Here is a 12,099-nt window from a genome sequence, read left to right on the forward strand (position 1 = left end):
TCCAAATGGGGCTACGGTTCTGCTTCCATATTCCTGGCATTATCATGAGCGGAATAATATTTGCGAATAAGAATAACGTATCTGACGAGCATTAAGTATCTTGACTGTGCCACTTCTCGGTTTTGTATCATATTTGCAAATGGAGCACGCGTGTTTCCCTGCCGCGAACAAGTGCATTTCGAATGTCCCGCCTTCAATTTGGATTATCTCAGTTTTCGTAGTTCGGCTTTTGCGTCGACAGGGGGAGGGAGATATGTTGACGTCACCTACGTCTGCCGCCATTGACGATTTGTGATCGGCGTTTTCCGGATAGGAGGGTGTTCGGTTTTTGGGGTATAGCTATTTACTATTCAAAATAAGGTAAATTCTTTCCATGGCCGATCAGCCGGAAAGACTAAACATTGACAATGTGTTGGCTAGACTCCTGGAAGGTATGTGTAGTCAATGTTCCCCTGTTGTGGTAGTCCTAGTGCTTCGGTTCTTTTTAGCATCAAGTACTGGAACGAACGTGTATGTGCATAAACACGTGCTCTTATATCGCGAAGACAAGATATTGTTGTTTGTTAAGGACCTTGTTGTTGTACAGAGCAGGGTCTGAGGATGTTGCACGTGTGGCGTAGAAGATTTCGATTCATTCTCGCATACGAGGTCATGGTCAGAGTACGTTTCAAGCGTTGCTCAGCGTGGTCACTTTGCATTTCCTTACGACAAAGTGCAGCGTCCATGCCATAAGACGAGGCAGTCCCGTGAATATATCCGTTTGGCCTTGCCTTTTGTACTGTCATTAAGAACCTCGCACGCCTGGGCGGTGTTTGTGCCAGGCGGTATATCCGCATTTTATCTGCATTGATGCAGAATGACGTGCGACGATACATGGCCAAGATAGGTCACATGCTCAAGTGCTCGTCTTTTGAATGTGGTTGAGGGCGGGCGAATAGCTCGCTCGTGCTTTGTTTATAAGCGCTCGTTGTTTTGACAGCGACGTTGCCGGTCAGGCTCGCCGATGAGCGATACATTTTATTTGTCGCGAGTCATCACCACAGTGTTGTTTTGAGAAAAAGCAGACCGCGACCCCATTTCAGGTCTTTCCTGCGCGCCACAAAAAAGTGACGTTCGCGCTTGAATCTCACTTTTGGTGGTGATCTTTCACGCATTACAAAGTGGAAAACTCTTGGCTGTCACTGCCGTTTCCGATGTTCAAGCGATTCCTTCCATCTTCGATGCACTAACGATGGAGACAATGTAATAGAACTTTGCTTCCCTTTCCCCTCTTGTTTTGGCGACAGGGTCGGAAAGAATATCTTACTGAAGTGGAGGTATAACAAAATCTTGACTTGAATTTAAGATAGAAAATTTGAGCTCTTCGTCGTACTTACTGCGTGTTGCTTGAAACTGCGAAAAGTTTGAAAACTCATTGATCACATTTTTTCACAAATCCGCGCACCCAGCTGCCTTGCTTTCTCACCATCCGTACAGGCGCTACTGCGGACAGACGCAGTAAATACGAATAAGTCTCAATTGTGCGTATTGATTCCCCCACATCCCTGCGTTGCATCTCAGGCGGGCAAAATTAATCTGCGACTTCAAGTCCGCAGTTCTTCGTGCCTTTCTTCTGTTTGTTTGTTTCTTCTCAGCTCAAACGCTGCTCGTACCTGCTTGAGCTGCCGTGGTCTACATCACGATATACTTCTCAGGGTAGCGCTCTTTCAGAGAGCTGAGGATTTTTAAAAGGTGTGCAGCACAGAGGCCTTCTGAGCTCATTCTATTTGAGGCAGAACATGCCGCAGCCAAAAGTAAAAAAAAAAAGAAAAAGGAAAAAAAAAAGATTAAGAATTAAGAAAGGTAGGAGGTGTTAAACATAATCAGCATACAAAGTGTGGCATGCAAAAAAATGATAGACGCAGGAGAACGAGAACAAAGCCCTCGGAGCTGGCAGTTTTGTGCTGGGCGTGCCTAGCAATGCGTGTGTATAGCATTGTAGATGGTCCGGGAAATGACTCCAATGAAAGTTCAATGGTCATTGAATTAAAATTGATTGAGTGCTGCATTTGTAATCTTGCACTTTCAGTGCGTGGTTCACGGCCTGGAAAGAACGTGCAACTTTCGGAGAACGAAATTCGTGGCCTCTGCCTGAAGGGCCGAGAGGTGTTTCTGAGCCAGCCCATTCTTCTGGAGCTCGAGGCACCGCTCAAGATATGTGGTACTGTACCGTCACTTCCTCATCTTACATAGGCCGTGGCCTGCTAAAAAAAAAGAAAGACGTCTGGAAGTACACGGCAGAAACGCATTATTGTGGAGATCTAAAATCCTGAAGACAAACGCACAACAATCTGAAAACAATCGCATCACAAAGCGCTAGACTGTCAACAAGTTTTATCGCACGTCTCTCCGGTCTTTCACGTGGAAAGACCCTCCTACTCCTTGTCTGTCAACCCGTCAACCCTTTGTGCAAAACCACGTGTGTCAACATAATCAGATATGTTTTTCGCGTCTCATGCACTTAGAATTCCAGCAGCTGCGTACTTATATCCATGTCACACGGGCTAATTTAGTGTCATTTTCTAGAAGTACAGCTTGGGACAAAAGTTCACGGAACACCGGGTTGTCGCATTTCTCCGCTGGGGCGACACCATAGCAGCAATCAAGAGCGAGCGGACACACATACTGAGAGATGGACAGCATAGCCGGTCACCCGTTTCTTATTCGGTCTCTTGCTGAAAGCAGCAGGGGCCCCCTCCAGTGAAGAAATACGCCAGTGCCATGTTCCGTAAACTTTTGTTCTAAGCTGAACACTTATCCCAAGCGAATGTCACTTTCACTACACACAAGGCACACATACACTACACTACTTGTCACTACATTCTCACTACACGACTTAAGTAAGTGTCACTGAACTATAATGGCAATGACGATAGATGAGAATGAATGACGGCAAAATTTGTAGGCGTGTGCCACAATGCTGCGCCTTTAAATTCTGACGTGACACAAATGCGTATCAGTATGTTTCTGGTACACCTGTGATCGCCAGACTGCAAAGTTTTCACAGGCTCTTAACGAGAGTAATTAATGTTTTTTCGGCAGTGTTATACTGTACTTGAATCAAATGAGCACGCCGTTGAAAACACCTGTTTAAAAATATTGCGATCACCAGGGCTTTTTGCTTTTTAAAAATATTTTTTACCTGTACCTCAAGGCCTGCTGTCGAGGCTACGCACTCGGTTTGCCGAAGTGAAGTGAAGCGAGTCTGGGGAACTCACTAAATCGTGAGTGCACTTTCTGCTGAGTGTCACTAATGGATGCTGTGTGACAGCACACTAATGACATTAAGTGCGTAGTGTAATTCGTTGAAAGTGACACTAAATAAGTCAGTGTGACAGGGGTTGAATTGAGAATTAAAGGGACGGTTGCATCCGTTTCAGTCGATTTTGAAACTATGGTGTCATTTTTTTTATGGTACTAGAGCACTGCAAGAGCCCTTTGCAGTGCTCTAGTACACAGTCACGTTTATCACCTTTTTAACAGATTAGCTTGCCACATTGGACCTAATCAAGCATTTGTGTGTGACGCGCAGGAGATGTACACGGGCAATACTATGATCTGCTGCGTCTGTTCGAGTACGGCGGGTTTCCACCCGAGAGCAACTATTTGTTCCTAGGAGACTACGTGGATCGGGGGAGGCATTCTATGGAAACCATCTGCCTCTTACTTTCGTACAAGATAAAATATCCAGAAAATTTCTTCCTGTTGCGTGGAAACCACGAATGTGCCTCTATCAATCGCATCTACGGATTCTATGATGAATGTGAGTCCTCCCCTCTATCTAAGATAAAGGGTGTCGGAACCGCAAGGGCCTAATTGCACTGGAAAGATGTTAGTGAGAGAGTAAGATATATGATGCTGTGCTAATAGTTAGTTAGATTAGAGGTAATTAATTACTTAGATTTTAAAAATAATAATGTGTTCTACTTAAATAGTCATCAGCTAAATAGGTTAAATGGGCAACAGTTTAAAATATTTCATTCTCTTTTATATTCAGTATTTTATATTCAATATATTCAATTCAGTCAACTCAACATATTATATTCAATATGTTCAATATTTTATTCATTTCATAAATAACCAGTTCAAAATATTAAAGAGTTTAAAAGTAATGTTGTATTCCATTTACATCGTGAATTGAATATAAAATTGTGTACAGTAGAACCTCTCCGTAGTGAACCTGCATACAGTGAAGATTTGGGTAGAGTGAAGTAAACATGCAGTTTCAATGTGTTGAAACCCCAGTTTTTAACTACTGATATAGTGAAGATACTGATATAGTGAATTTTTTAGCGGTCCGACCAACTTCACTATAGAGATGTTCTACTGTATTAAAATTTTGAACCGAAGGAGTGTCTTTTTCAAAACTAGTAAGCATATTTGAATTGTTGAAGCTGCACACATAATGATCCGAGAGCCTCTACAATATACGTTGAAAACATAAGCCCAAAAATGGTACACGCCAAAATGTGTGCTGCTTCACACGAAGGTCCATGTGCATGTGTCGTGTATGTGTGCTACATATGTATTCGGCTCAGTTATATAACTTCGGTTTCAAAACTACTTTTGGTGCAGCCCCAGTAAAAAGACGCCACAGGGAATAAGAGCTTTTTGATGGTTGGATAATGCGGTGATATGTATATTTCAATGTGAGACTTTTTGATTATTTGTGAGTACATAAATGGTTTATCTATCTCCATAGGCAAGAGGCGGTACAACATCAAGCTTTGGAAAACGTTTACAGACTGCTTCAACTGCTTGCCAGTGGCTGCCATTGTTGATGAGAAGATCTTCTGCATGCATGGAGGTGTGTGTCGTTCCTAATTATTCTCCTGTTGCAGGTTCCAGTTTGGCTCTGGGAAAACCAACACATTATAAATATTTTTTAAGCAGTACATTTCCACCAGCCGTATGTGTACCTAACCTGTAGATAATGAATTCCCTGAAATTTATTAATCGATATTTTAATTAGAGCTTTTAGGGCACACGTTTTAAAGCCATTCCATTTTAGAAATGCTGGAAGAAACACTCACTTCGAGATTTTCTTCATCGGATATTGGCCTCCAAATCTGCCGAAAGTGCGTGCGTCATGAGATAAGGATAGTCCAACATAACTGGTGTAACCAGTGTAGGACCAGTTCAAAAGAGAAAGACAATGTGCACAGAGTAAATGAAAAGTAAAACCAAAACCACATGCATCGGTAGTATAGGAACAACAACCCCTTCGGTGTCGGGTTAGGTGCGCCATAGGTGGCTGTCAGGCCAGCAGATGGCGTTTCAATCTGTTATTCTGCGCACCTTATTTTCTCCGTCTATCTTTCAAAGCAGTGTCCAACCAAAAATACTGCACACAGCGGCGGGTGTGTTACAGGAGCAAGGGAGAGACGTTTAGCGGCTAGGGTAGCGTTAGTCTATGGACAATAGGGGAGAGGGGGAAACTGGGGAGCTGCGCAGACAGTTCCCCTATTGTCCATAGACTGACGTCACCCTAACTGCTAAATGTCTCTCCCTTGCTCCTCTAACACACCTGTCGGGGTGTGCAGTATCTTTTGTTGGACACTGCTTTGACAGATAGACAGAGAAAATAAGGTGCGCGGAATTACAGACTGAAACGCCATCTGCTGGCCTGACAGCCACCTAGTGGCGCACCTAACCCGACACCGAAGGGGGGGTTGTTCCTATACTACCGATGCATGTGGTTTTGCTTTTCATTTGTTCTGTGCACACTATTTTCTCTCTATCTTCCAAAGCAGTGTCCAATAAAAAATACTGCACACCCCGGCAGGTGAGTTAGAGGAGCAGGGGAGAGACGTTTAGCGGCTACACTCTTAAAAATGAACTTCACCGCAAAGCACGCTCCTAGCCAATCATTATCTCGAATGATATCGTTACCCGCCCTGATTTGTTGGAAACGGGAGGCGTACGCCTTTTCTGTGACACTTACGCCGTTCATAATTGTCACAGAAAAGCCGTACGCCTCCCATTTTCCACAAATCGGGGCAGATAACGATATCATTCGAGATGATGGTTGGCTAGGAGCGTGCTTTGCGGTGAAGTTCATTTTTAAGAGTGTAGGGTGACGTCAGTCTATGGGCAATAGGAGAGAGGGAGAAACTGGGGAGCTGCATATGCAGTTCTCCCTTCTCTGTCTCATTGGTGGCTCTGTGTGTGTAACAGGATTGAGTCCAGATCTACAGTCGATGGAGCAGGTGCGACGGATAATGCGACCCACGGACGTGCCGGACCAGGGACTCCTGTGTGACCTCCTCTGGTCCGACCCAGACAAGGACATCATGGGATGGGGGGAGAACGACCGCGGCGTCTCCTTCACCTTTGGCGCCGACGTTGTGGCAAAGTTCCTGCACAAGCATGACCTGGACCTTATCTGCAGAGCTCACCAGGTGTGTGCGCCGTGCTTGTACGCCTGCTGGGGCGTCGTCTTAATGTCCGCTTCCTTCCTCGGTCGAAAGTCTCGAAGTTTCCAATTTGTGTCCTCCAGGTTGTGGAAGATGGTTACGAGTTCTTCGCCAAGAGGCAGCTGGTGACGCTGTTCTCTGCGCCAAATTATTGCGGCGAGTTCGACAATGCCGGTGCCATGATGAGTGTAGATGAAACTCTGATGTGTTCCTTCCAGGTGAGTTTGAAAGCTTGATTTGGTCACGGGCTCCTCACCCCGCAGCCAATTTCATTGTGGCCTTGATAGTTATTTTATGTGTGGTGGGGGGTCCTGAACCACGTTCCACAAACAGGGCACGCACTCGCCCTTTCCACATTCTTTCCTCCGTGTTCTTTCATGCATGCACACACATACACAATACAGGAGAGGGCAGCAGTATCTGGTGAACACCATAGAAAGTAACCATTCTGTGACTGAAACACACAAACGGGCTTGTGGTCGTGTCTGTCAGTTTGTGTGTACTAACCTCAGAATCAGAGGCATGGTCAGATGGGTGTTTCGGGGATTCATGCCCCCCAAAGAAAAGAAATCGTACCTTTGGTAGCACATTGGGGAGAAGGAAAACGAGTGAAGTTCTCTCCCTCCTGTAATGCTTCCATAGAACCCCTTCTGAAATATTTTTCTGGCTACACTACTGCTCCGGATGTTGCTTGCCATCACATCGTGACTAATGCCCCTGGTTTTGTGCTGCGGCACATTCAAAATTCTGCGCCACAGACTTGTAAATTCCGCGATTTTCCGCGGCAAGCACTCAACGGCTGCTTGAAATCGGTAGCACTTTATTTTCTTGGATAATGTGGGAACAAAAAATGTTTTATAAAATTACAGATTCGAAGCACTGTTGTGGCTCAGCATTACGTACATGATATCTTGCGTTCTCCTCTGACAAAGACCACGGTCTGTCACCTTCAATCATTTTATACCTGCTGAAAGATCTTTCAGCATCTACAGAGCTTATAGGAACTTTATAGGAAGATTATAGGAAGGAGCTTACAATACATGCCCTGTGGAATTTACAGGACACCATTTTGTTTCTCGGCTGTAGGCATTATTTAAGAGTAGAGCCTGAAGTTTTAGGGTTTTACCCGATTCTTCCCCGAATTTGTACCCCAAATTGAAGGTTGCCTCTTTACGGTAAAACCCGATTTTTGCCTGGCAAATTGCCCTCACTTGGATGTCTGTAGGAATGCACTACCTTACTTGGCAGCAAATGCAGTTACATCACCGTTTGTACCAAACCACTACAGTTACTGTGAGTAACTGAGCCAGATTTCCCCCCGAATTTAGCCTACTGGAAGTTTTTTCACCCGAATTCGCATGAATTTAGTGCACATGTTTATTTACCCGATTTTTACCCCCCCCCCCCCCCCCAAAAAAAAAAAATTTAGAAAAAGATATTTCCCGAAAACTTCAGGCTCTATTTAAGAGTCTTTAAAGGCACACTCCCGGACATCAAATCAAAGTCCCCCACTGCCACCGCTAAACTGCACATGGGAGGGACGCCACCCCTTCCTCAGGCGAAGTATGCACGATAAACTTGGGATAACGTTATCTTAAGCTAAACTACAATCTCTCTGCGCTGGTCCTGAGGCATGGGCAGTTTCGTAAAGCAGGCTTCACCTCATGCAGGGAAGCTTCAGGTGAAGCACACTTTCGGGAGGCGTCCGGATATTCGGAAATCCGAATATTGGGTATTCGATGTGGATTTAGAGTGGATCACGTGGTGGACAGGACGTAATGGCGATTTTGACTCGAGCGACCGCTAGAGGGTGGCTACACTAGTCTGGAGGGAAGAGCCGCTCCTTGTGTTTCCTTCCTCCATGGAGTAAACACCTTCTTCAACTTGTCGTCGTAATACCCGAACCTGACAGCATAAAGGTTCCCGTCATTGTGCTGTGATAGTGACCGTGGCACCTCACATTGCTGTGCAGATACTCAAGCCAGCTGACAAGAAGAAATTCCCATATGGAGGCATTGCAGCAGGAAAGGCTGGGCCATCAGCACAAGGGGGGAGACAGGTACAGGTGCCATTCTTTATTTAGAGTGCTCATTGGAGAGTTTGCTTTTGAGCTTTTGCATTCAGATTTGAGCGATTCTGCAATGATGCTGATAATGTCTGACACTGTTCAAGTGCCCTGCATACTTAGAAAAATTCAGGTGCCGCTGTTTAGTTCAACGAGGACAGTGAACAGGGTACTCTTTGAAAAGGCGGCATTTGAAATTTTCAAACACTTTAGCAAACTGTTGCACACAGCAATGAAATTACTCTCTCTTGGCATCAAGTCATCCACCTGAGTTATCCTCTGTATGGAAACACCAGAATGTTTTTCTTTCTTCACATTGATTTTCAGCACTGTCATGAACTAGTTTTTATTTAAGCTCTTGCTGCACCCCTTGTCCAGCAAGTGCAGATTGAGCCTTCTCTTTTGAGGTTAAATGTGGTAAAACCCATTTTTTACCACCGGATTTGTCCCATCGTCACTTGCGGTAGAACCCAAAAAACGAGCTTTGCAAGCATTCAGGATAATCACTCAGCATTTTGAATTCAATTCAACTACGAGAAGCACTCTTTTCTTCGATTTTATTTTCCACCTGAAAATCTGCCTTTCCACCGGATATTGCCCAATGCTACCCCGTTTTACAGCTCATGAAGTAAACCCTCAAGTTTTGCCCCCAGATTTTGAAGACTTACAACCTGACAACGCAATGTTCTAACTGCAAAATTAGCCGTGAACTTTCCCTGAACTCACCCTGAACTTGACTCACACTTTTACAAAACAAATAGAAAAGTACACAGGGTGCGCGCAGCATTGGGAGAAACAAGTACCAGGCCGCTGAACTGCACTGAAATGGGTGCAGCACGTGCGGCCAAATCGAAGAGACCTCGTACCGTCGCTCAAAGGGAATGGAACATGTTCCGACTCCTGACGAATGAAGCCAAATTTTGCGCGACAAAACGCCTCACTGGATCTAGGGTTGCCACCTTTCGGAGTGAAAAATACCGGCTGAGGGAGAGGAGGTGAAATAGAGGGGAAGCAGGAAAGGCTCGTGGGAAAGGGAAAGTGGGTGAGGAACGTTCTAGCTGGCTCGACACCACCACCAACACACAGCCTTGCACAACCACTGCTCTTGTCCCCAGCGAACACAAGACTTAATGAATAAGAATGATAATAATAACAATGAATAATAATAATAATAATCAATAACTAAGAAAACGACTGGTGACTGCGGAGTTGGGTCTGTGCTCCAGATTTATTCGAGCTGTAGTGAAATGTTGAAGGGAAAACCCCGTAAAAGCCATTATGAAAGGTCTTGAGCCACAAATACCGGCAAAAGGCTGTCGGTATCACCTTCCTACCGGCAACCGGCAGAGCGCGCGAATAACCGGCCGTGCCGGTATAATACCGGCCTGGTGGCAACCCTAACTGGATCCCCCTCGATTATGTGGTGCACATTTCGTTTCACCTTCTCGTTACAGAAGTAAAAGAATGCTGCTACCCACGAGGAAGAAAAATCGGGAGCAACGTTACGCAGCCTCTCCTCACCCTGTCAAAACAAGCAAGCAGCTGCGAAGGCAGTGTGTTCCCCGAGATGCTGGATTCCCAAATGAAAACGCGTCACTGGGGCGGCAACATTTTTATCTCCTCCTTTGTCAGAGCTTTCGTATGTTTTTTGCTTGTTTCCTTCTTGGACTGCCGTCATCACATTTTGTCTTTCAAACGGGAACATGCTCGGGGCCATTTCTCTCTACTTTTTTTTTTTTTTTTTTGCAATGGCCGCTAGCAGACTGCGGGCAAGCTCAACTGTGGTAACCAGAGTCGATTTTTCGGGCGTAACGTCGTAATAAAGTGCATGTATTTAAGAGCGGGTGCAGTTTAAGTTTGGGATGGCAACATTGTCTTAAAAGAAAAGCGTGGGTACTTTGAGAGAGAGAGAGAGCGCCCTAGTAGGCAGGTGAAAACTTCGTTTTACGCTACGTGCATTGTTGTAATCCCGATGTATCGTGTGGGTGCAGTAATGTGTTGAGACTTGCGCAGCGCCATGCGTAATTGCCTGTTGTTCCGTTGCATGGTGATTGGTGACATGCTCAACACTGTCATAAACGGTTACTTGTAGCGATCTGTTCATTTGTGTTTAATGCTCTAGCACGCAAGGTCTTCCTCTGAGGTGTCACCGTCGGCAACGGGCACAGCTTGGCGGTGAAGGGCCAAGTTGTGATGTTTACCGATCTTTTGAGACAGTGTATTATCAAGCATTTAAGGCCACAAGCAACTTTTGGTAGAGGACATGTACCATTTTAGGATGTTCTAGTAAATGCGGACTGGACGCGGATGTCCCTGCCATCTTTCCACAATATACGGGGGACATGCAGCTAAACCGGGGCCTCCCAGAATGCTCTTTGAAGGGATCAAGAACCCAAATATCCATGACCAGTATTTATTGTACCCATTCTAACGGTTCTTCCTTCGAGTACCATTGCTCACTGTGGCTTCCTTAGGACTCTATTGGACAATTGGAAGTCTTATATGCAATTCTTCTGTCACAAAGCAGCACACTTCTCATGTACTCATTTCCCCCAAAGTTTTTAAACTGTGATGGGTTACTCTGAACATTGTGGGGGCAGTGAAACCTTGTGCATATGTTGGTCACCTACTTAACCATCGGGGAAAATGTCACGCGATCCATTACAAAATGTGCAGACATCTGTACATATCTGCACGTGTTGCGTGGATCCCGGTAGACCGAAGTCACCCATTTCACCACCATAGTCATTCCGTCCCCCGTTTTTGAGTGTACATACAAATAGGCGATCCGTACAAATTTCATCACGTACACTGCCATGCGGCACGTGTTAGTAACGGGATCATTTCATTCGCGTCGTGCAAGATGCCATTTCTTATTTTTTAAACAACGTTTAGACTTTGTTTTTTGTGGGAAGTGCTGTTGGCATATATAAATATATACATAGCCACATATATTTATATATGTACATATGTACAGGCTAGCATCTGAGAACCTTATATACACTAGCGTACGTGGCAAGGGACCCCCTTCACAAGATATTGATGAATTGTAGTTGCGAATAAAGAATTTGATGGAATGAACCCTTGGTCCTACTGTGGTGCTTGGTTTTCCAGCCTTTCACGCTCAAGGTTACTCAGTGGCTATATGGCTATTAAAGATCTTATCTTATAATTTTCTATAGCTTTTTATCCTTTGCAGATTTTTTAGCCTTACGGATTTTTTATTCTGTGCATATTTTTTATCCTTTACATATTTCATATTTTATCCTTTTTTTTCCTGACAATTTTTTCCTGTACAAACTTTTTTTATTATATACAGATTTTTTTTATAAAGCTTAGAGCTGCATAGATGTCGTTTTTGCGGTGAGTTATACGGTATATGTGGTTATATATGTAATTATGACTAATAACCTAAAATTCTTTAACCCTTTAATAGACGACTTCTGAAAATCCGAGAGCGTTTAGCGCTACTTTGAACGCGTGCGCAAAGAGCACTGGGATTTTCTGAAATCGTCCATTAGGGGGATTTCTGGTGAAAGCGAGATCGTAGAATGGGAGACAGTCCTCGTTGAAAGCCGT

General features: G+C 44.6%; 1 protein-coding gene across 1 annotated transcript; it reads left to right on the forward strand.

Annotated features, from left to right (window-relative positions):
- The first annotated feature begins 250 nt into the window (after positions 1–250).
- Positions 251–10,822, forward strand: LOC135370626 (serine/threonine-protein phosphatase alpha-2 isoform). The gene is made up of 8 exons (XM_064604408.1): positions 251–431; positions 2,069–2,200; positions 3,572–3,802; positions 4,742–4,846; positions 6,217–6,440; positions 6,539–6,673; positions 8,428–8,514; positions 9,975–10,822. Exons 1-8 carry the CDS (start codon positions 374–376, stop codon positions 9,978–9,980), a joined length of 978 nt encoding a protein of 325 aa, XP_064460478.1. The 5' UTR covers positions 251–373; the 3' UTR covers positions 9,981–10,822.
- The last annotated feature ends 1,277 nt before the right edge of the window (positions 10,823–12,099 follow it).

The sequence above is a fragment of the Ornithodoros turicata genome, chromosome 10 (assembly GCF_037126465.1).
Source record: "Ornithodoros turicata isolate Travis chromosome 10, ASM3712646v1, whole genome shotgun sequence".
Taxonomy (NCBI): Eukaryota; Metazoa; Arthropoda; class Arachnida; order Ixodida; family Argasidae; genus Ornithodoros; species Ornithodoros turicata.